The 22,881-nt window shown below is 49.9% G+C and overlaps 8 protein-coding genes across 8 annotated transcripts; 7 read left to right on the forward strand and 1 right to left on the reverse strand.

Annotated features, from left to right (window-relative positions):
- Window positions 1-107: 107 nt before the first annotated feature.
- On the forward strand, window positions 108-557 carry CC77DRAFT_936412 (hypothetical protein; the record flags this gene model as incomplete). Its single annotated transcript, XM_018534492.1, has 2 exons — window positions 108-252; window positions 349-557. 2 exons carry the CDS (start codon window positions 108-110, stop codon window positions 555-557), a joined length of 354 nt encoding a protein of 117 aa, XP_018385739.1.
- A 527-nt stretch (window positions 558-1,084) lies between these two features.
- Window positions 1,085-2,012, forward strand: CC77DRAFT_1031545 (NAD(P)-binding protein; the record flags this gene model as incomplete). Its single annotated transcript, XM_018526672.1, has 3 exons — window positions 1,085-1,386; window positions 1,440-1,911; window positions 1,971-2,012. The coding sequence occupies 3 exons, from the start codon at window positions 1,085-1,087 to the stop codon at window positions 2,010-2,012; spliced, it is 816 nt and encodes a 271-aa protein (XP_018385740.1).
- Window positions 2,013-2,312: 300 nt separating this feature from the next.
- On the forward strand, window positions 2,313-4,112 carry CC77DRAFT_119490 (hypothetical protein). The gene has a single exon (XM_018530133.1). The coding sequence runs from the start codon at window positions 2,612-2,614 to the stop codon at window positions 4,058-4,060; it is 1,449 nt and encodes a 482-aa protein (XP_018385741.1). The 5' UTR covers window positions 2,313-2,611; the 3' UTR covers window positions 4,061-4,112.
- Window positions 4,113-4,831: 719 nt separating this feature from the next.
- CC77DRAFT_1061775 (hypothetical protein) lies at window positions 4,832-6,814 on the forward strand (the record flags this gene model as incomplete). The annotated part of the gene is made up of 1 exon (XM_018528463.1): window positions 4,832-6,814. One exon carries the CDS (start codon window positions 4,832-4,834, stop codon window positions 6,812-6,814), a length of 1,983 nt encoding a protein of 660 aa, XP_018385742.1.
- Window positions 6,815-7,194: 380 nt separating this feature from the next.
- Window positions 7,195-9,222, reverse strand: CC77DRAFT_119914 (MFS general substrate transporter). Its single transcript, XM_018530134.1, has 4 exons — window positions 8,791-9,222; window positions 8,366-8,742; window positions 8,088-8,313; window positions 7,195-8,029 (listed from the first exon to the last, which is right to left on the reverse strand). The coding sequence occupies exons 1-4, from the start codon at window positions 9,083-9,085 to the stop codon at window positions 7,314-7,316; spliced, it is 1,614 nt and encodes a 537-aa protein (XP_018385743.1). The 5' UTR covers window positions 9,086-9,222; the 3' UTR covers window positions 7,195-7,313.
- Window positions 9,223-12,510: 3,288 nt separating this feature from the next.
- Window positions 12,511-14,017, forward strand: CC77DRAFT_1050514 (hypothetical protein; the record flags this gene model as incomplete). The annotated part of the gene is made up of 4 exons (XM_018527625.1): window positions 12,511-12,541; window positions 12,606-12,668; window positions 12,763-12,781; window positions 12,820-14,017. The coding sequence occupies 4 exons, from the start codon at window positions 12,511-12,513 to the stop codon at window positions 13,763-13,765; spliced, it is 1,059 nt and encodes a 352-aa protein (XP_018385744.1). The 3' UTR covers window positions 13,766-14,017.
- Window positions 14,018-15,992: 1,975 nt separating this feature from the next.
- On the forward strand, window positions 15,993-17,763 carry CC77DRAFT_1050515 (hypothetical protein). The gene is made up of 3 exons (XM_018527626.1): window positions 15,993-16,082; window positions 16,172-16,288; window positions 16,346-17,763. The coding sequence occupies exons 2-3, from the start codon at window positions 16,181-16,183 to the stop codon at window positions 17,687-17,689; spliced, it is 1,452 nt and encodes a 483-aa protein (XP_018385745.1). The 5' UTR covers window positions 15,993-16,082; window positions 16,172-16,180; the 3' UTR covers window positions 17,690-17,763.
- An 862-nt stretch (window positions 17,764-18,625) lies between these two features.
- CC77DRAFT_119961 (sulfate permease) lies at window positions 18,626-21,317 on the forward strand. Its single transcript, XM_018530135.1, has 3 exons — window positions 18,626-18,990; window positions 19,044-19,189; window positions 19,236-21,317. The coding sequence occupies exons 1-3, from the start codon at window positions 18,753-18,755 to the stop codon at window positions 21,303-21,305; spliced, it is 2,454 nt and encodes an 817-aa protein (XP_018385746.1). The 5' UTR covers window positions 18,626-18,752; the 3' UTR covers window positions 21,306-21,317.
- The last annotated feature ends 1,564 nt before the right edge of the window (window positions 21,318-22,881 follow it).

Consider the following 22,881-nt stretch of genomic DNA (forward strand, 5'->3'; position numbering starts at 1 on the left):
GACACTCACACGAGAACAAACAGCAATCAATCATCACTTCTCACTTCAAACTACACTTTACAAACCTTCTACCACTCCCACATACCCCCCACATACACACATACAACATGTCTGGAACTTCCAACGTCGGTAACAGCGCGGTGTACGAGTCTCAGGACCAGGTCACCCGCTCCAACGCCGAGATCGAGCAGGAGAAGAAGGAGAACCGCTTCCACGAGGGCAAGGATAACTCCCACAAGGCACAGGACTCCAGTATGTTTACCTCAGCCCTGCATGTGTTGCACTGCGTCGGTGTGACGCGATACTAGCCGTCTCTTCTCAAAGAACAATCACTAACCATGACGACAGAGGACGAGCGATCCATCGCCAACAAGCTCGAGCGCGAGGAGAAGCGTGAGAAGGAGGGCGAGGAGAAGTCTCTCGAGGACCGTCAGCGTGAGCAAGATGCCACCCTTCCCGCACGCGCACACGGCAACGAGCCCTCCAAGGGAGCCAAGATCGACCAGGAGCTGAGGGAAGAGGACGAGGCCATGCTCAAGAAGAAGGGTGCCAACTAAAGTGGTCGTGATATATAACGATTTCGATACCCCGCACACAGCACAGTGTGCTAGGAGTTGGAGGAGGAAGATAATAACTTGGATTGACGATGAAACGTCTCCATGAAGCCGGCCTGAGACACGGCAAAGGCACGAATGAAATAATTTCAACTTACACTTCTCTTTGGCCGTATGGCAATGTGCGATGGGGCGGATCAAGTCATAGATGGTGACACAAGAACCCCCCACACTGTCGTGCTTACAGTACCCCTCCATGCAGCCTGCCTGACTCGCGCAGCCTCGGAGTTATGTCAATAGCTAACCTCATAACCATCCCGCCTGCGTCCCCAAATTCCCCAATTGCCTTCCCCCACGCTGTGCAAACCTCCATCGCTGCATTACAAAGCATTGCGACGTACATGCCTAATCTCCTGTCCTCTCGCCAATTCTTCCGCGCTGCTACCTCTCTCGCCAGAGCCCCGTTACGACCCCGCATCGCGCCCACGAGTATCCAGCTATCGCGTATCCTCCAACAACAAACTGCGAAAATGGCGACCAAGATGGCAGAGCGCCTCAAGGGCAAGACTATTGTCATCACCGGTGCATCCTCTGGTATCGGCAAGTCGACAGCAATCGAGTTTGCGCGGACACAACCCGATGACCTGAAGCTCATCCTGACCGCGCGACGAGAGGACACATTGAAGGAGCTTGCACAGGAAATCCAGGGTTTCGCAAAAGGCGTCAAGGTCCTACCAGTAAAGCTCGATGTCAGCAAGCCAGATGAAGTGCAGGGCTTCGTTGGCAACCTACCACAAGAGTACAAGGACATTGATGTTCTGGTCAACAACGCGTATGTCATTACTCCTCTACATACTCTGGTCCGCGAGCTAACAGATATATCAGCGGCCTTGTAAAGGGCGTCGCTCAAGCCCCTGACATCTCCCCCGCCGACATCGACACCATGTTCAGCACAAACGTAACCGGCCTAATCAACATGACGCAAGCCATCCTCCCCATCTTCAAAGCACGCTCCACACCCTCAGGTGACATCATCAACATTGGCAGTATCGCAGGTCGCGAGCCCTACCAAGGTGGCTCCATCTACTGCGCTACAAAGGCAGCTGTTCGCTCTTTCACAGACGCCATGCGCAAGGAGCTCATCGCTACAAGAATTCGCGTTATCGAGATCGACCCAGGGCAGGTGGAGACCGAGTTTAGTGTTGTAAGATTTGGCGGCGATAAGGAGAAAGCAAAGAAGGTGTACGAGGGCGTTGAACCGTTGACACCAGAGGACATTGCCGAGGTTGTCGTGTTTGCTGCAGGGCGAAGGGAGAATGTCGTGTTGGCCGATAGTTTGATCTTCCCGAACCACCAGGTATGTGCAGCAAGAGTCGATGGAACCACGAGGAGAAGGTTGCTAACTTCTTCCTTCAGGCAGCTGCGACCGTTATGCACCGAAAACCTGCTGGTCAGTAATGTGATATTCGATGTATATATAGCCATTGCTCATCCGCATATCAGAGATGGAGCAGGCATCCCGAATTCGACCATCGTTGTAGAAGACTTATTTGCTGTTGCCCACAGCAACCCTCGCGCTTGCTATTCTCTCTTTCCTTTACCTTTTCCCGCGATGTGTCCCCTCAGAAGTATTGTGTCGATGTTCAAATCGTTTCCCTTTTGGGCGAGTGAAAGACGCAAAGATAATCCGGCCCTAAGCAGAATATGGGAGCAAACGCAACCACCGTCACCGTGGTAAGCGCCTTCAAAAAGGCGACCCGCAGGTAAAGGCTTTCATGTTTGTTGAACAGCGACTTCGGTTGCATCTGAATCTGGTGTAAAGACACCACGCCTTTCGTCTCACATCACCCAAAACAATCGACCAAGTGTCAATCACCCAATTACACATTCTGTTGAGAAATAGCCTCAGTCTGGCATTGTCTATCATCGCGGATGCAAACCTAGCAATAGACACACGAGCGAGATGGCCCGACTCCGAGTTCCTGCATCGTCAGTTCGGGTTCGCCAGGCGACATCTATATACGCAGTCTCTAACAACCGAGCTACTAGACGAAGACATGAAGGCCAATCTGGGCGCGTACGTTAACGACCAGGAAGATGAAGACCGATCATGGAACGATTTGCAAAACTTCATACGAGAGAATCAGACCTTCAAAACCAAGTCTTCTGCAAGGGCGAAGCTACCCTCTTTGGCTCAATGCATGGCAAGGGCAGGTGTCGATAACGCTGATTTGGACCTTGAATCTGACTCAGAAGACGACGAAATTGATCTCAGTCAAAAGATCGAGCATGCTGTATCGGCATTCGCTGAGAAGATCAAAGAATATGAGAAGGATGAGAAGGAAGACAAGGAACACGTTAACGCTGACCCGTTGAACAACAACTATCTCGTCCACCACCCACCTATGCTGTCGCCTCTGGAGTCTATCGATATCTCCTACCCTTACAACAACAAGCAGAACTTTGGAATTCGCAGGCACAGCGACGGTAGGTCACTTGCGTCGCTCATCGCTCGCGCTGATGAAATCTCCGTTTCTTACAACGAAGATGTCTGCTTGCCTTGGTCGACTTTCGAACCATCCTCGCTGTCTTCATCGCCGAATCCGTCGTCTGACGCAAGCGTACTGGATCTATCTGCGGACGACGCACTTGCTTTGCTACGCGAGCGCTTCCGAATCGTACACAACGTAGGTGGTGGTACAGGTTACTGCCGTCGGGAGTGGCTAGATGCCAAGTTCAAGACGGGATGCAGCACGGTGCATGGGCCGTCCCTGTTGCGGTTTTCGACGAGCTGCTATGAGCATGTACAGCCACCGGTGATCACGAACGCGAGTACCGCCACACAGCAGGACCAATACGACCTCGTATCTCGTGTCAGGATTTCGCCTTCCAAGGATACACTGAATACCAAGTCGTCCGTTTGGACCTCCGCCTTCTCGAAATGCACCTCCATGACATCAATATCTTCCTATCAGACCGATCGTCTACAGTCAGCAAACAATGAACATCATCTCCATATGGATGGCCCCGGTATGGATGTCGAGAAGTATGAGCGCGATGACAAGCGGGATCGAAAGCGTGTTGATAGCGTACCTGTCCTTACCACTAAAGGTTGGTCTGATGAGCTACAAGTAGAGGATATTGAGCAGCTATATGCACCACTGTATACGTCCGCCGAAGATACTAGAGATGTCCCTGCGACGTTCGTGGCAAACAAGACCCATGACTCTCCGTTAGTGCGCGAGCGGACTGTAGACGATAATGTCTCAACTGATTTAGATTATGATTTGGAATCAGAACCGGCGGCCCATGATAGTCCCAACAGTATGCGGCGTAAGTGGACTAGCAGGATGAAGCATTTCATTAAAATGTTGCCAAAGAAGTCAAAGCAAGCCACACGCGACTGCTTTAGGGCTACAAAACAGTTCTCACGGACGGCTTGGAACTTGGTACCAGCTGCCGTACAGAGCCGGCGACCCTCTCCGAAGATCGACAGCGTTATCTAGGCGGTCGGCCAGGGAACTATTTGAAGTTGACACGATTGGCCTCACGGACCGTTATAACGACTCCGCATTTCACCCAGAACGATGGTTCGGCGAACGTTAGGGCCTACTTCAGATCGGAACATATGTTGGGAAAATGGTAGTGCGCAGAATTCAATCGAAAATCCTCCGCGGAACGTGTTTCATTGGGCAACACAGACGTATTTTGTACATTGTCTTTGTTTTTGCCATTTCTCTTTTGGCGCGCTAGGGAAACCCGGATCAAGACAACCATTTGTGTACAGAACTAGCATTTCATCTGTGAATATAAACCCTTGCGCGTACCCATGAATGTCCTCAAGCATTTTGTGCGAAAGCCAAAGTGTGGGTTACAATTGACTCAGCCTACGAGGAGTGAACCCTGGTTCGATCAAGGGTCATCCACCGTCGCAAAGTCAGCACACAACGCTTTCACTTGCCAAAATGTCTTCAGCCCCTCATTCATTACATAGTTTTTTGCCCGTCGTTTCCCTCTTTACGAATGACTGCGCACACACCATCATCGCAGAACCAGCAGGCATCAGGAGTGTTTGAACTCTCACCGTCACACACTCGCGATTGCACTTGCAACTTGTCGGTCCAGGAATCACACCGCATCACGCTCTTTATCACAAAGTCTTCTCGGCTTACCTCGACCTGATTTGGTTCGCCGTTGCGAAAGTTGACATATCGACCATCTTCAACCGTTTTACTATCCCTACACACTATCAAACCGACACATTGAAGCCACAGGATATGGCTTCCGAAGATCTTATTGTTGATAGCCGCAAGTTCGACTGGGCTGATGACGACGATGATGATTTCGACCTGGATAGCTGGAATGCTACCGCCGACACCTCCGCGCCTACCGCCGCAGAGTTAGGTCCTCTTCAAGTCCCTCCTACCGGAGATGCGACGAAGGAAGAAGATGAGACCTACACCCTGTCCCGCATTCGCAACGAGCGCGCGTTTTGGCATTCTCCCGTCGGCGAAGAGTCATCCGACACTGAGCTTACTCAGAAACCAGAGCCTGCTACTCAATTGCCGGCCGAATATTGGTATCTCGCCGTCCTTAACTGCCGCCCAGAGCATCAGGTTATGTCCGCGCGGTTCGATCGTATAACTCGCGCTATTGGCTTGCGCTACGATGGCAAAGAAGACGCAGAGGCGCCCGCCTATCCGGAGTTGAGCAGCACCAAGAACTATCGGTCTAACTACATGAAAGGGTTTCAGAGCTGGAAAATGAAACATAGATCGCCCTCATGTGTTAAGGTCTATCGTAATTCACCCTTAAACATCGTCACTCCCATTGAAAACGCGCACGAAATCGACGACATGGACGACGGTGCGAGCGAAGAGGTGGAGGAGGTGCTCGATGAAGACGAGGCCATGCAGATATTCGCCTTTGAACAACAAGAGCAGGATCAGGTTTCCTTCTTCGATCGTCCCGAGCACGACCAAGAGGCCGATCGCGAGATGAATGAAGAAATTGACCGCATGCTTATCGATCAAAGCAGGAACAACGTCGACATTTCAGAACAATTCTCGCGCAAGGAGCTGGAGGACTTGTATCGTCAGTACAAATCTCAGCAACTGGAGATTGCCAAAAGCGATACTGAGGAGCTATACGCTAATTATGGGCTTGATGTGATTGAAGAGGAAGACACCGCTTCGATCGATAGCTGGGAGGCCGGTAGCTGGGGTGAAGAGGCTTTTGAACCTTACCACGCTTACGCTCAGCGTCACTCGATGCCGTTCTTGGTTACTGACATGACGGAGAACAATGGAGCCTTATCCTCGCTATCCATTCCGCTCAATGCCCCGGCAACGGAAGGGGAGTTGGATTTCAACAGCGTGGTCTTTGGAGACGAGGACGAAACCCAGGATTCCAAGGCTGGGGTCACTTCTGAGACCGATTCCGAACCTAGCGATGAGGGCTATGCATCATCCTCACCACCTATCACTCCCACTCTCGAAATCTTTCAAACTATTGGCAGAAGGCATACAAAGGACAGCTTTATTCCAGCTGAGATGCGACTGAGCTCGTCTTCTATGCGCCGTAAGACCAATGGTCGGACTCACTCCATGGATGCACTCAAGGAGTTTAGACAGACTGCCAGAAATGAGCAGCCTGTCGACGACGCCTTCGAAGAAGATGAAAACTACACCGTCCAAGAGAGTGCTCGATGGGATACAAAGTCTCACGATGAGTTGGAGACTTCACTCAGAACCAGCAACAGCCCCGAGTTTACCCTTGTCGTCGTGCCACCGGAAGGGGAGGAAATGACCAACGTCTGCCCTCTCAGCGATCTAGCGCTGATCTTGATCGAGGAGGCCAATCGAGTCATTCCAGACGAGGTTGAACATGGAGACCATCCCACCAACGATGAAGGACGCGGCACCCTCAATCTATCCTTCGCCTTCCCAGGTCCGTCTGCCGATCAGACCTCATCCGTAACGAGAAGTACCGGAATTACCACGTCGCCGCATGCTTCTCCGTCATCCAAGTCTTCTTCTCGTCGCTGGTCAGATCCTCCGAAATATATTCCTGATCCTCCGTCACCCTTGCCGTCCCGCGCTACTCGGCACAAGAAACAGAACTCCTTGTCGCTGGACCATCTAGCTAGCGTAGTCACAAAGAGCAGATTCTACATATGCGAGATGCCTTGGACCCAAGTTGGTGCCATGGCAGCCGGGGTGGTTGCTGGTGGGCTAATAAGTATGGCCCGGCGTCATTAGGCTGGATCTACAAGGCGCTGCTTGCTTGGGCTCAAGAGGAAAAAAGGCCTGCGATAGCTATTATTGGCAGGTAAAAAAAGCACCAGTACACATTGCAAGACTGCCAGAGGGCGTGATTTCTTTCTTTTATTATCTGGATTGGTTTGCATAGTGAGTGTAGTTCTGTTGGCAGTTGTGGTGGCGTCATATACCCGGTGTGCTTTCATACACATAGCATCATACAGTTGAGGCAATACATTAATCAAAAGTTTAACGATCGAGATGTTCCATTATTTTGGAAACTAAATAGTATTCTCATCAAACGTATAAGCTGACTGCGGATATTCACAACTCGAGCGAAACCAGGAACATTCGAAGGATACTGTTGAGCTACATCGAAGTCTTTTTTCACCACAACCAGATATAACGTGATCGTTTCAAACTGCATATATTTCTGATAACCGTAGTCATCAAGATAAAGAGAACTATATCAAGCTATTCATGTAAGTTTTCCACCTTCTCATACCGGATGAGCAACCTTGGCCGTCAAAAGGTTCCGAATATTTCCAACGAAGAAGCTCAAGATGAAGCAAACACCACCAAAAGCGATCGAGATCCAATATGGCCACTGATACGCCAAGGCGAAAGCCTCTTGCGAAGCTGCCAATATTATAGGGAACGAGTCTCGCTTCAAAACTTCAGGGCTCGTAGCAAGAATCTCTTTGACTTCATCGAACCTCGCGTTACCCATGAGGTTGGTAACGTGTGTGATGACGGCAAGTCCTTCAGCTGATAGAGGGTTGATGATGGCGCCATACGCTAAGGTCTTGGTGGCGACGATCTCGGTCAAGTGTATAGTGACTTTGCGGAAGAAGAGGTTGGAGTACACGGCGAACCCGATTGCGCCACCAAGGTAACGGATGCTAAGTGTGATGGCCGTAACGGTGGCAATGAGTTCATCCGGACAAGCAATCTGCGCAATGATTGAGGAAGGAATAATGACTCCACCGACTCCGACGGATGCCAATGTGACGACAGCGTAGACTACGTTGAGGTTATCTGGTCTCGCAATGCACATGGCTCCTGTACCAGCTGTCATCATGGCAGTGAAGAATATCATCAACTCGCGGACGCGGCCTTTGGTAATGGGAATGAGGACCAGGCAGACAACCGCGCCGCCGATGATGCCAAAGCCAATGGGTAGCGAGCGAATACCAATGCCGACCGGGTCGTCACCTATAATACTCATGTTAGTACGATCGTACCGTGCGGGACTACCGGGGTATGTGTTTACCATAGACATTGTAGACCTCGGTCGGCCAGAAGAGCAGCATGACGAAGTAGTTACCGCCACTGAGGAAGGTGATGAGAAGGATTACGATCATGGTCCTTTTGGCTTTGTGGAAGAGCGCCCGCGGAACCATAGGGTATGGAGCATACACTTCCCATACGAAGAAGGCGATGATAAGCACGATACCCAGGACGAGAGGCACCGCGTTGTGCGGGCTACCCCATTCATACTACAAAATGTCAACATTGCCGTGAATGCTTGCTCTGAGATCATATACTGACCTGTGATGCGCCCCATTGTAGCCCCATCATGAACAGAGTGATGCCAACTGTACTTAGGATACCGCCAATGTAGTCGACCTGGCGGAGGACATGGCGGGCAGTGTACTCCTCAGTCAGGCGGGACGGATCCTTGTAGCAGAAGATACATAGTATCAAACCGACGAAGTTCCATACTCCAACCAAGATGCCGTTGTACCTCCAGTCGCTTTGTTGAGCGATCAACTGAGCCCACAGCACTGATGGGCAGAAGGGAAGGATGGTGATCACCACAAGGCCAACGTACTTGCCGCGGTCCTTGATCGGCACGACCTCTGCTGTACCGGCGAGGGCGATAAGCTCGTTCAAGCCGGCACCGATGCCCGAGAAGACCTGACCGGCTAAACCGTATTAGTGTGTGGTATTTTATATAAGGTTGCGGCACTTACCGATGGCAATGTTCATAGTGTTTGCGGTCGCAGTTATGATCGGCCCGATGATGAGTGCTACCTGGCCTACGATAGCCACCTTCTGACGTCCGAAGAGGTCTGACAAGGCTCCCACAAATGGACAGAGCGCCGCGTTTGGAATGAGGTATCCAATGACAAACCAAATGTATCGATCAACTCCACCAACATCTTGATAGATGAGCGGAAGGACTGAGCCGAAGAGGTAGAGCGGAATCTGAGAGCCAATCCAGAGGAATGACATGCAGACAAGAGTCATGAACAGCTTTGCGTTCATCTGGATATGCCATGGTCAGAGCTGAAACTGAAGTGCAAAGCGTCTGCACTCACCTTCTCATGCACTTCTGGGCCTCTGCTCATGACAGGTGCCAACTGCTGTTTCTCGGGCTCGCCCGGTGGGGTGCGAGTAGCCACCATCTCGAGATGGTCTTGTCCATGTTTATCGAAATCGTGAGAAGGGCTTGCTGATCTCGTTGCCTCCTGCATGTTGACAATGGTGGAGCTGAGAGAGCGTATAGTCAGGAAGAAAAAGAAAGTTCAAGACGTTCAAGTAGTTTGATTGCTCTCTTACCCTAGTAAGGAGGGACTATCGATACGTAGTCCTAGCGTTCGATTCATCCCTCATATCTGTCGCGTGGTAGTAAAATAGATAGACTGAATCGACACTAACTTCACACGAGCCGCGGCAACAAAACGCTGTGCGCGGGGCTGACTGGACCAGCGACATGAGCCAAGACACCCCTCTAACAACAAGACGCCGCCAGCCATGCCGTATTGCCCGTTTGACGACTTGTAGATCATAGTGGAGTCTGTGGCGGACCCATTGGTGCGGGGGCCCCGCACGCTTGCCTACTAGTTGCAGTAGCGTCCGGAGTAGAAAGCTTGCCTCATTGGTGCAGCACACGCTCTCCTTCTCCTTTACATAAGGCTTGCCTCTTGGTTGTGTGCTCTTGCAGGATGCCTCGAGAGATGTTAATCAGTGTCACTAAAAAGGGCCCTCGTTCGAGCGACGCTCTGCCTTGCTTGGTGTTTGCCTTTGGAACAGTTGTAGTCGTGTCGAGTTTGGACGCGGCTGAACGACTTGAGCGGTAACATGTGAACGTAGAAAGTACTAACGAGGACGTCGTTGGAATATTCGCACGGCCTCGGCAAGGGTAACCCTTGAGCGCTTAAAAAATGCCTAAATTGTGGCCAGTCCTATGGGTGCTGTCGATCTCTTCTAGGTGTTAACTGCTGTAAGCCACAGCCCTGAAATCCATGGCATTTGGAAAGTTACCGAGGGACATTGACGTACGGCGTGTGTCTGTATTGACGTACAGATTAGCATGAGCCATGCTCGCGGGTACGTACGGGAACCACTGGGCGCCTGGACCAGGCTCCAATGGCTTTGGATCGGGCCTACATTTGTCACACGTCTTACAGCCGATATCTCGACTACACAATCTTCGTACATGCTATAAGCGAACCGTTTCCTGTGAATGTTTGAGTGAGAACGAGTGTGAAAGGTAAGATGTGAGGGCGTTCTTCGAATCCTAGTGCCTAGATCAGAGCATGAAAGTAATATCTCTGCTGTAATCTCAAATCGAGCCGTTCTCTCGTGAGTGTTGGTATAGATATCCAGACGCTGTCGCGGCCATCTCGCACTATGTTATAGTTGACTATCAAGACAGTCGTTAGTTCACGTGGAGTGGTGATACAGGAAGCCATGAGAAGCGAGGGGCTCTCTTCGGAGGATAGCACGAAACCAAGCTGGAGCGTAGACTCATCAACAGCTTCGGCTGAAATGATACTTACTGAGCTCCTTGGAGGGGAAAACATGCCACCGGAAACGGCGGCCTCCAAATTCCAGCTCAGTTTCTCAAACAATGAATTGTGATTGCAATAGATCGAAAAAGGTCCAGCGCTTCTCTGTTCGACAATGTTGGCGCATGTTAGTTAGCACATTGACAGACCGCGTTCCTCTTTCACGCGCTGTCCTTCGAAAACTTTTGCCGCGGCACACAATAAGCGTGACTCTTCAAATGCACCACGTGGAAAGACCCAGCTATCAGGTCCATTCGGGTAGAAGTCCGTTGCAGCTCCAACGTTTTCACCCGCAGCAGCTTGTTGCCTGCACTAGCTGGAGCACATTCACTGTCCCAACACCAATGAATCCGGATAGTCTGGTCCAGCCCCGCTTGAGAGACACAGTGACGGGAATTAATAGCGTAGGACTTGATGTTCACGTCCCCAGGATAGTCGAAGCTGAGCGACGAGGATAACCAGTGGCCGCTGAGAGCTCCCGACTTCTTGAATCTGCTTGCGATGCGTGACTATGGCGACAACTCGGAACAAGATATCGAGACTGAAATAACATTTCCGACCAGATCGACCGCAGCGTAGAACGGCAGCGCTATATATCAGCCTTGAGTAGATGATAGCATCACGATCTGTGCTACTAGTGGTAAATACAGTTGCAAAAAGAAAACTGAAATATGCTACTGACCCGTTCCTTGGTCGGGTTCACTTGTAACAAGTCTGGGGGTAAATTGTTCACGCCCGCTCTTATGCTGTAAGAATGAACGAACAGGGTTCGCAGCGTAAAGTTTGTTTTTGGGATATAGCTTTTCTCGAGCAGATCAAACGCTGGAGTGAGCATATTAGCAGAGGTCGATCAACCAAGTTGTGTTCAGAACTTTAGGGGAAAGATTCGAAAAGCTCTTCTGATAATCCCGTAGCACATGGCTGAGCGGCTTGTAAGGTTCACAGAGACCAAGGGCCGAGCGTCGGCGTTTATTCTCCTGCTTGTTTAGCTTGGTGGCCAATGATCGACCAAGCTTCGGATGCCTTCCCTTTTTTTGTGCGCAGATTAGGACAAATCATATATTTGGAGCGTGCAGTGTTGTATAGTTACACGTTATCGGTCGATTGTTGGGATGGCAAGATGCCGATGCCGGCATCATGCCGGTAGCTGGAAGGAAAGAGATGGGGATCTACAATTAGCGTCTTGGCCTCCCCCCTCCCGCCCCCATCTTCTAGCACAAGTCTATGAGAGTCCCCAGAGTTGCATCGCACTCTGATCGGATGCCAACATACCTTATTTCACAGTACCTAGGTGTCTTGCCATCGCACCATGATGTCAATTGACCCGAAACTTTCCTTACTAGCCATCAAAGGAGTATGATTCTGATCTTCCTCTCTTTCGAGAAGACTCTCCGCCATGTTCTCCTACTCGCGTACGATATCGCTCCTGCAGAAGGTGCCCCCCTATAACGAGATTTATGCGAAACAGACCGCGCCAGATATCCTGCGCATATTCCAGAGAGACTCAGATGGACCATTGTCTGCACATCAAGGCGACTCATTGTTGTCATCAATCTTGAAGGGCAGATCTGGGAAAAACTGCGGGCTTGAAACATTGTGTACAACATGCCTTTTACGACACAACCTAAACTCTTTGCTGTGAAGATGCACTTTTCATCTACAATGTGGACCTGGCACGTTGTAACACTCTGATTTTACAGCACACCAAGGGCGATCCTGCCCAATGTACCTAAACAGCTCTCCCGTCCCATACCCAAACCTTCAAGATCTACCACTCAACCTCGAACTTCCACTACTGCATCCTCGTAGCTGAGGCGCCTTATGTTTACGGTGTCTCTATTCCGTAAGTACTTCAACATTAGACGTATGGTGCCGTCAATCAACGCGGATCCTGGCAGTATGTTTGACATCGAGTTCGACAACCCAACGTGTAAGTATACTCCATGTACGACCGACATATGAGATATCCGCTAATCTCATACATCGAATTTTAGGCATCATGTGGGCTGTATTGGCACTTGCCCGTCTCGACGAGAAGATACCTTCAGATTTCGAAAGTATTCATGCCTTTAGGCTTCGCAATGCAATCGACGACGCTATTCGAGCTTTCTGTGATGACTGCATGGAAGCAACATGGTCTACACTGTATAGTGATCGAGCATGGCAAATCGTAAGTACACTCAGGCGTACTGCTGCTGATTACCACAGACACACTGAAGACGTTCAAAATCCTGAGGTGGAATGTGGATACCTGATTGAGCTGTTCAATGTGTTCTCCATGCACGTACACCAGCAAGAAGATAGGGACTTTACTGAAGCCTACGGTGCTTTAGGTATGGTGGCTGCTATGGCGATCAAGATGGGAAGCATCCTTGGACAACGAATCTCAGACATGTTCGACATGTTTAACAATATTTCTGCTGATGAAAACGTACCCAACGATACTATTGCCATTCGTACGAATCAGCAAATCGATCTCCTATGTGCAACCATCGAGCAGTTTGTACGCGAGCAGTTTGGAACGAACGGCGCCTACACCCCGGTATCGGAAGCGCGAGACATCGTGGGTCAGTCATTCGTTCGTCTAATCCATGAGCCTCTGCGACAACACGTCGAAAGCGCCTTCAAGATGCTAATAAATGACTTGGCGTTTTGCAGCAGTCATACTGTGAACAAGTATCAACCTGATATCAAAGAGAGGGTTGCTATGTTCTATGAATCCCTCAGCAGATTTTTCTCATATTGTTCGCCGCTGCTGAGCGCCTTCTTCCTTCCAGAGATTTCAGACGACGAAAACGAGCTCGACGAGGACGAAGACGAGGACGAAAACTATCAAGAACACATACCCGAACATGTGGCGAACCATGACTTCAGCCGGTACGACGATTTCGATTGGCATAGACGCGAGTTTGAAGTTTTTGATGTTCAAGATGTACTTCGTGGTCCGGAACACGCAGACATGGATGGTGTCTCTATAGCACTCAGCTCAACCGACTCATCCTGCCCTCTCTGCGCCGACGCAGATACCGAGATGCGGAAGTTAAATGTTTGCAGCCATGCGATATGCGCTATATGTTTGGACGCACAGCTTAGAGTTCAGCATGAGTGTAGGTACAAGTGCGCAATATGCCGAGCAGAGTTCTTCCCTAACTGACCTTGGATGAAACGAGGCTCCCACGGGTATCTTACCTACTCCATTCTTCTATGCCTTATCCACAGAGAACTTACCATAAGCTCATTGTTCTTGGGAATATTTCCCATAAGTATCATGAATGGGGAGCGCTACCAAGGTAGACTTATCAACTGGGTCTCGAGAACGAACGCGATGTTACCTATGCAAGGGTGAGAGGTCTCCGTTGGCGCACTTACTAATGGCAGATCTTGGAAGCCGTCAACTTGCAATCGCGCTGGTGTTCGATTCTGCCATACATAGCGTCAATAATGATCTTCATAATGAGTCGTAGTATGACTTTAATTCGTTGTCGATGAAGTTTACGGAAAGCGCAATTAGATCTCTATTGACACCTGGAGCAGTGCAATGTGAACGTGTTCGTGTTACGTGTATCACTGCACAAGCACCATTGATCTCGCATGCTCCTCGCTTCCTGAAATCAGGTACATGAGTATCATTTAGAACTGTCAAGTCTGGTACTCTGACTGAACTAGACACATATTAACGTTGCGCACAACGTTGGCGTCAAGTGTTCGCACTATGTATAACCGAAGATGTGTTGAAACAGAGCGGCTTAAGTACAGAGTATCTGTTTCTGATTCCTACATGTAATGAGGTAGAAGAGGTCGATCCCCAATCGAGATCAATTCCTGCTTGGTGTACCGCGCTCGGCCCCACTGCGCTGCTCCATATTAGGACCCTTATCTCTCACCTTATCTCTCGGCACACTTCCACAACCTTCTATAACTCCCGGTACCTCAAGCAATACAACTTCGGTGAGATTTCGACACCTACTTAAAACACACGCCCGAGATACGCACAACTACTCCCCACTGTGAGTGTGTCATGGACCATCACTACCATCAACCCCTCTGGCCACTACTGGAAGGCGCATTCGATTACACGATGAACTTGGCGGGTGAGCTTTGGACGATGATTTGGAGACCAGTGGAGCAACCATACACGCAGCCAGCTAGCAAGATGGCCAGCCAAGGCTCACAAAAAGAGGACAAATCGACGACTGCTAGTTTGAAGGCAAATTGGTCGGGAGAAGCAATGGAAGGTTGCCTATCTGAGCAGCTCAAATGTGGAAGATGAGAAACTTACGCAGATATGTCTATGGAGGGGATAGATGCTGGGTATAGTAATGGATGTCATCTACTCTATCAGAACGCAAGCTGACAGGATAATTAGACAAGCTTAGCGCCACGGTCACCAGTATGCAAATGGCCAAGCCTGGCAACCGATAGCTGAGAGTAAAGGTGAATTAGTACAAGTCGCGACTGAATGTTAGCCGACATGCTAACCGGTCTGAAGGGTACCAAACTTGACATCTTACGTGACTGCAAGTTAGGCGGTCTTTACGACTAGGGAAAGCGCCTTTACAGATCGGAGATGCATACAACGATAACTTTTCTCGGTTCCATGAGTAAGCGCCAGTTCGTTGGATACAAGTGGTGGTACTATGCGACATGACGGCATTGTGCGGTAGCGACGAAGTTTTCTGGGGTTTTAGCAATCACCTAAAGGCACATACTAAGTACATCTAAAGCATCCGCGACATCGCTAATGACGAGCCATAATTAGAAAATGCCGCAGCGATGATGTGTGTACCACGCAATGGATATTATATTGCAGATACCCCTCGATAATGAAGCCTTACAATGCAAGTGTCCATCTAGTTCCAATTCATCTAAGCACCTGACTTATTCCGAGGAAAACAATCAAATTTGCATAACAAACAAGTCGATCTAGCATATCACAATGCATCTCTAATACACTCATTGGTGTCTTCGGAAGCTCTCGACACATCGCTGGTGTTAGGTACGAGCGCTACTATTCTTCTGCCTGCGATACCGATACCTCAGGCGTGGAATTGCAATGCCAGTGCTACATATTCTAATATCGCGGTGTACATGGGGCGATGTCAAAGTTGATTGATGCGGACCTACTCTCGGGTGAACCGGAATGGTACGGAGGAGGCATCGCCAATAATTGTAACCTGAAAAGCGTGAACTTCACTTACTTCCAGATATCCATGTTATGAAGGCAACCTCTTAGACGCAGTTGCTGGAATATGTGCTCTTTTGCAAGTGGACCTTCGATTTGTTTGTCACCTACGCACGTGCCGTTTGCGACTTCCTCTTTGGATGCGCTTCTGTCGCTCTCACTCCGCAAAGCCATTGATCGGATCAACTCACGATTCGATTCTGCCCTTAACACTCCCCCAGTTCGCCTAGGAATGCAGGACGCGACTTAAATTCCGATAAGCAATAAGCGTGTCTTAGCAACTCTGACAGTAAGTAATCTTGATGCAGACGTGCTTTACTGCGCTTGCAACTGAAGCTGCTCTGGCGATTCTAAAGATATCAGCTAATATTCAACAAGGCCTCTGCGATGGCCTCGGTACAGCAGAAAGCGCAACGCGTTTGGACGCTCCCACCGGCGACGTCGAACTCCGACAAACCACTCGCTGTCGCTCTTGCTACATATCCGGTTCAGGAGGTGGGCATGAAAAAGCTATCCTTGTACTTCATTCAGAATACTGATACCAATCTGCAGGCACTAGTCTCGTTCTTGACACCCGACGATCTCGTTGTTCTTACCCTGATTTCGCAGGCTTTCCATAAGCACATTCGGATGGACGACGCCAATGCAAAGGCCAATCTTCTCTCCAAAACTCTGTGTCCAGGGATGGGCTACTTTGCTCGGGCAATCAGCCATTGCATCTGCTCAGTAAAAACGTTCGAACCTATAGTTGACTGTGCTGGACTCGGCTTCGCGACAGAATCTCGCCCATGTGCGAAGTGCGGAGTCAACACCTGCGACGAATGCCGAATACATGTTCTCTATAACTTCCTCACAGAAGACTCTGGATTTGACCAGCGTCGCTGGTGGGCAGGCTTCTGCTTTCTCCAACCTGAAGCCATTACTGTGTATCCACCCAAGAACTCGGAAGAAGATGCTTGGCATCTACCTATCAAAGACATGAAGCCTCTGCATGACCAGGGCCGCATTCACATTCCCCTGAATATTATTGCCATTGGCGACCCTGAGCCCTTTCAGCGCATTCTCGACCTTGACTTGGGCACTCACCAATTCATCGAGCCTATTGGTCGCACACAATACCCATACTCTGGCGTTCAAATTGTCTCGTCGCTCAACATGATTGTCAACAAGCGCAAAGATCTGACTTGTCCTTCGTGTTACCAAGAACGCCGGACGAAAGGCCTAGCGCGATGTTCTTGTACCCTACGCAAGCGCTTTCTACACCGGTGGCTGTGTGCGACCTGTTACATCCAAGAGGACCGTGCAGATGAAGATCTACGCTGCCATACCCCAATAGCAGACGAGGTAGGGGAGGGTCACAGTCATGTATGCGGTTGCGGTGCGGAGTTCACATCGGAAGCTGAACTGAAAGTCATGTGTAATTGGTGCAAAGGAGAAGTTCAAGGGCCTCAGCAAGGTGCCGAGAACGATGTCGCTAGTGAGAATGGCGAAGACATCAGCAACGACGAGGAAGAAGGGGGAGGAGAAGGGGAAGACTACCCTGATGAGGATCATTCCGCTGCTGACTTCGCGCATGTACCTCAGGACGAGTTTGGCTTCGTTGAGAACCATGACCATTCTCTGTCGGTATACGTGAACGGAGAGTGTATCCGCGGCGAACGTCTTGGTCGGTCCGTGGTTCGTCAGTGGATGAGAATTCAAGGCATGCATGTTGAGTGCACATGCTGTAAATGCAGTAATCGTATCGCTGACCATATTTACGCGGAAGATGAAGAAGACAGGGACGATACGGACGACGCTACAGAAGATGACGATAGCAGTGAAGACGAAAACTTACCTGACCTGGAGGAAGTTGAGTCCGCGGCTGGCTTCGAAGATCAGTGGGGACTAGACTGAGCGCCAACAACAAGCTTGTACAGGATCAGATCACACAGTGTATTACCGGTGAACGTGTGGACTCATTAGCGCCCGAATGGATAGACTCAGGCATGACTGTCGCATGCCATGTATAGTTAGTGCTGTAGATGTCGTAGGAATTGCCCGTGACCGCTCTTCCTGCTCAGCGATATTTAGCCTATCCACAGATGCAGCGCCATCACAATGGAAGAAAGAACAAGCATAGCGATGTTACCAAAAAGTAAAGCCAGCAATAACTTTCTCTTTCATTCATAGTCAGTGATTGGCATCTGAATGACAGGTGCTGAGACTGAGTTAGTAACTCCCCGCAGTCCACACACGACCTCTTGCCCGAAGTGGGTCGTGGAAGCTTGGCACTGACACATTGATGTCGCTCGGACTGTGCCTGATCGCTTCGTCGCCGCATCCCCATCATCAGCTGCACCTTCCAACAACCCAGCATCGTCCAATCGCGGCTTTGCCACACCGACTTCCGCTGGCCAAGATGTGTTCGAGCACGCTGTACGTGCCGCGAGACCTGCTGGTAAGGTGATTGCTACCTGGATATCCATCCTGACCAGGCCGCGATTGTAAGGTTTTAACAACTCGAACACGTCAGACGCGACATGGAGGTTTATGGCCGTTCGCAGCTACCAAACCATGCTCTTTTACAATCAGAATGTCGCGCGAAGTCCCAAGACGGGGAAGGACGGCGGTGAGTCGCAGTACCTTATCGGTGCGACTTCGCCAAGACCTATCGCCCGATGATTTCGGGGCATCGGTAAAATGCTCCAAGCACAGCGCATGACAATGCGTCAGATTCAATGGAGAACACGTCCCGATTATTACAGAAACGTTCGGTCCGTCTATTCATTACTTGGTGGTTCCCTTTTCCTTCGCGCACATTGCTTCCGTTATCATTACATTAGATTCACGACATACGCCTGCCGACATACCAAGTTTGATCGAACGCAACTACCACTACTCTTATTCTTGTTCCATCGCTTTAGAACGTTGCACGTGCTCTTTGCCCAGCAGAACGCTGGATATCAACACTGGGATAATGAAACTATTACCCACCTTCTCCGAGGACCGTAGCGCTCAGACGACATCCCTCAAGGACATTGCGCAAGATACAATTGGAGAGGCTTACATCGAGGAGGACCCGTCGGTAGCAGAATGGTTGCGCGAATGCGTCCCGACTTCACATGATGCCGCAGAATACGTACGCGAGTTGTTTCCGAGCGTACGGTGGCTGAGACGCTATAATCTACACTGGCTGGCTGGAGACGCTATCGCAGGTATGCAAAGTAATCTCCAGAAACTCTTATTACACACGGCTAATTCAAGAAAGGTATCACGGTCGGTCTTGTTGTGGTACCGCAAGCCATGGCTTATGCGTCGCTCGCGCGCCTGTCACCTGCTTTCGGCCTATACACGACCTTCACAGGCGCGTGTCTATACTGGATCTTCGGGACGTCTAGAGACATCGTCATAGGTGTAAGTAAATCCTCTAGGCGAGCTAAACGCAGCTAATCATAACCAGACGACAGCAGTCGGGTCACTACTGATCGGAAGCGCAGTCAGCAATGTCGAAGCCGAACACCCTGGTGTATATCAGCCCCAGGAAATAGCGCATGCGATAAGCTTCCTTGCTGGAAGCATTATTCTAGTCTTCGGTATCCTTCGTCTCGGCTTCATCATTGAGTTTATTCCATATATCCCCATCTCCGCCTTCGTCACATCCGCCAGTATCACTATCATCTCGACACAACTGCCGACCTTGATGGGGGTGAGAGGGATCAACACACGTGAGTCCCCGTACAAGGTGTACGTCAACTTCCTAAAGGGCTTACCCAGGGCAAGACTTGACGCGGCTATTGGTATCACATCCATTGTGCTTCTTTACCTAATCAAGAACTTGTGCGCTAAGATGGAGGTCCGCCAACCACGAAAGAAGAAGATGTGGTCCTTGATTTCATCACTGCGCCTCACGTTCACTATCCTGCTCTACACTCTCATCAGCTGGCTTGTACATCGAACGACCCCTGCAGGCCAAGAGAAGTTTCGAATTGTCGGCCACATCGAGAAGGGATTCAGTCACGCGGGCGTACCCTCGATGAATGGCAAACTCTTTGGTTTGGTAGCATCAGAGCTCCCGGCAATCATCATCATCCTCATCGTCGAACATATCGCCATCGCTAAGAATTTTGGGCGAAGGCATAATTACACCGTCATTGCTTCACAGGAGATGATTGCACAAGGTGCCGCCAACATACTAAGTCCTTTCGTCGGTGGCTACATATGCACAGGCTCTTTTGGTGCTTCTGCCGTTCTCTCCAAGGCTGCGGTACGTACCCCACTATCTGGCGTCTTCAGCGCAGTGGTCCTAGTGCTGGCGCTCTATGCGCTTACCGCTGTCTTCTACTACATACCAAATGCTGCGCTTGCTGGTCTGATCATACACTCCACCGTCGACTTGATCAAGGGACCCAAGGACTTACACAAGTACTACCAACTGTCACCGTTCGAGCTCTTCATTTGGGTTTGTGGCGTTGTCATTGCATTCTTCACCGACCTTGAGACTGCAATCTACATCACTGTGGGACTGTCTTTCGCAATGCTTCTCGTCCGAATGGCAAAGAGTCCGGGCAAGTTTCGAGGTACCGTGGAGGTGACGCGCATAGTTCGCGACGATCGCTTCTGCAATAAATCTATGTCGACAACAGGCACATCGCTGCCTCCACAGACATATGGAGAAAACACGTATGACACCAGTACTGCAAAAGATTCCCGACAGGTCTACATGCCTTACGACGCCACTGACAACCATAACCTGGACATCAATGTGGAACCGGCATATCCTGGCGTCTTCATCTACCGTTTCAGCGAGAACTTCAACTACATCAATCAGGCCTACCACGTTGACTATCTTACCTCTTACATCACCTCGCATACGCGCCGAACCCAAGCCGATGACGGTATCCGGGCTTGCGATCGCTTGTGGTGCGACGCGCCGCCTAGCGAGAAGCTTATTGAAGAGTCTTCCTCTCTTCCAGTTCTGAGGGCTATTGTTCTTGATTTCTCCACTGTCAACATTCTAGACATCACGAGCATTGACGGATTGAAAGGCTTGCGCGAGACGCTCGACCGGCATGCTGCGCCCGGGCTGGTTGAGTGGCACTTTGCTGGTGTGCACAACCGGTGGACACGCAAGGCGCTCACCTTTGCAGGATTTGGATTCCCTGCAACGATCAACGCCGACCATATGGGAGTATGGTGTCCAGCCTATACCGTCACGACCAGTCTTTTAGGTACAACGGGTAATGAGCGTAACGAAATGGAGGCTGCACGGCGGCATGTGCAGAATAGAGACGAAGAACAGGGCAAGGAGTTGGCGGAAACGCATGCTCTTGAGGTACAGTCGACTTCTGCGACCGAGAAGAGAAGATTTTATCCAATCCATGGAGTCGATAGGCCCTTCTTCCACCTCGATCTTCACGACGCCGTTGACGCTGCGGTTCGTGATGCGAAGAAGGCTGACCAGCTTGAGGCGCGCACGAGCTGTTCGTCAACTACATGGTCACAATCACATGAGCAAGGGGGTGAGGCGTAGAGATCCGTTTCGTTATCACGGTTTCATAATTCATTGATACTGTTGGTATGCATGGCGTTCAGCGTTCTGGCGTTTGTATTTGGCATTACATTAGCATTGAAGTCATCAGCTTTGGGAAGCGCCGGCTTGAGGCAGCGAACGACTCTAGGTACGATGGCACACCACAGTATGAGTCGAAGCCTATCAGGGCTAGAGAGACGGACGAGCAGAGAAAGGCTAGAAAGTCGTACAGCTCTTGGATGTGTCGTCGTGGTGAGGCTGAGACTCACTCGACGATTATGCGACGCCTCTGGTAAGAATCCTAATGTAGGAATCACACATAGAAAATGCATTGTTGTCATACCAATGTTATAGTGAAAGCGCGGCTTGACTGCTATTATTAAAAGTTGAGGCCAACCCATACCCTAAGGCGAAGGAACATATTACTTGTATATCTCTTTGCGAAATCTACAACCGCAGATTCTTACTAAGGACTAGGCTAGTTACAAGAACTCTAAGAAACACTGTGCAGCTCAAGCTAAGAAGCATAAAGAGCTATGGAGTTCAAAGGACTCTAGAGGTAGCTTTCAGGTCGACGCGACTAGCTTTAATAATATCAACAAGTTTAGCAGTGCTGGAAAAGATGCAGATGTTAACAACACATTCGGTGGTGGTACCACTAATGATGATAATGGCCAGGGCTCTGCTGTCGAAGCAACTCTCTCGTGGTCTTAACGACGACTCGGACGACGAGACTGGTCATCGCCAAGTCTGAATCGACATTGGCACTCTCAAGCCTTTCGAGCCTCTCCTTGGAATAACATCGACCACGTTCCTACAACAATCACATCTCATGCCGCGTCCATACCTAGGTAGTCCCACGTGTAGGCATTAACAAGTGTCAACTTATTCCCGAAACATCGGGTACTATCTTTGATACTTATCTATTTGTGTCCCAAATGCGAGGCTTAGACACTGCTTGTCAAGCACAAAACCCTGGCAGCGAGATGTCTCACTATCTACGTTCACACCTACCTCAAAGTATCCGCCTTATAAAGCCACTCAGTTACTGAATAGCTTACAGTCCCCCTATCTACACGAAGACAAAAACTTTCACTTAACTGCTTTCAAGACGTGCGTCAAGCATCATCTTGCCGATTGGAGGAGCTCACTGTCGAGAAGAGAAAGAAAGAGGAGGATCTCCCAGGTACCATTGCGCCAATTGAGGAGCTCAAGGCCCGGGTTGTCGCCAAGATGGGGCTGTGGGCCGTTAAGAACATGTACAGGATTTAGAAACGGCCTGTATTAGGCTGGGAAAAAAGATCTTAGACGACTGTATCGAGAACGTTTTGGTGGAGGGCTCGAGTAAGGCTCTGTGGTTGACCGGGATGATCTGAGGATCCGAGAATTGGTAGTCATGTGTAAGCTTATGTGATAGAATATCCAATCAAAAGATACGAACTTTACTCATCTTACTCCATCATCACCTTGAAGAGAGAGGCACTTTCCACGCTTGGCACTGACTTGGATACATTCAGTTTCGTACGAAAAAGTCCGATTTACATGAGTTATATCTTGGCTATGCTTTATCTTGAAG

Source organism: Alternaria alternata (assembly GCF_001642055.1).
Source record: "Alternaria alternata strain SRC1lrK2f unplaced genomic scaffold CC77scaffold_11, whole genome shotgun sequence".
NCBI classification, from domain to species: domain Eukaryota; kingdom Fungi; phylum Ascomycota; class Dothideomycetes; order Pleosporales; family Pleosporaceae; genus Alternaria; species Alternaria alternata.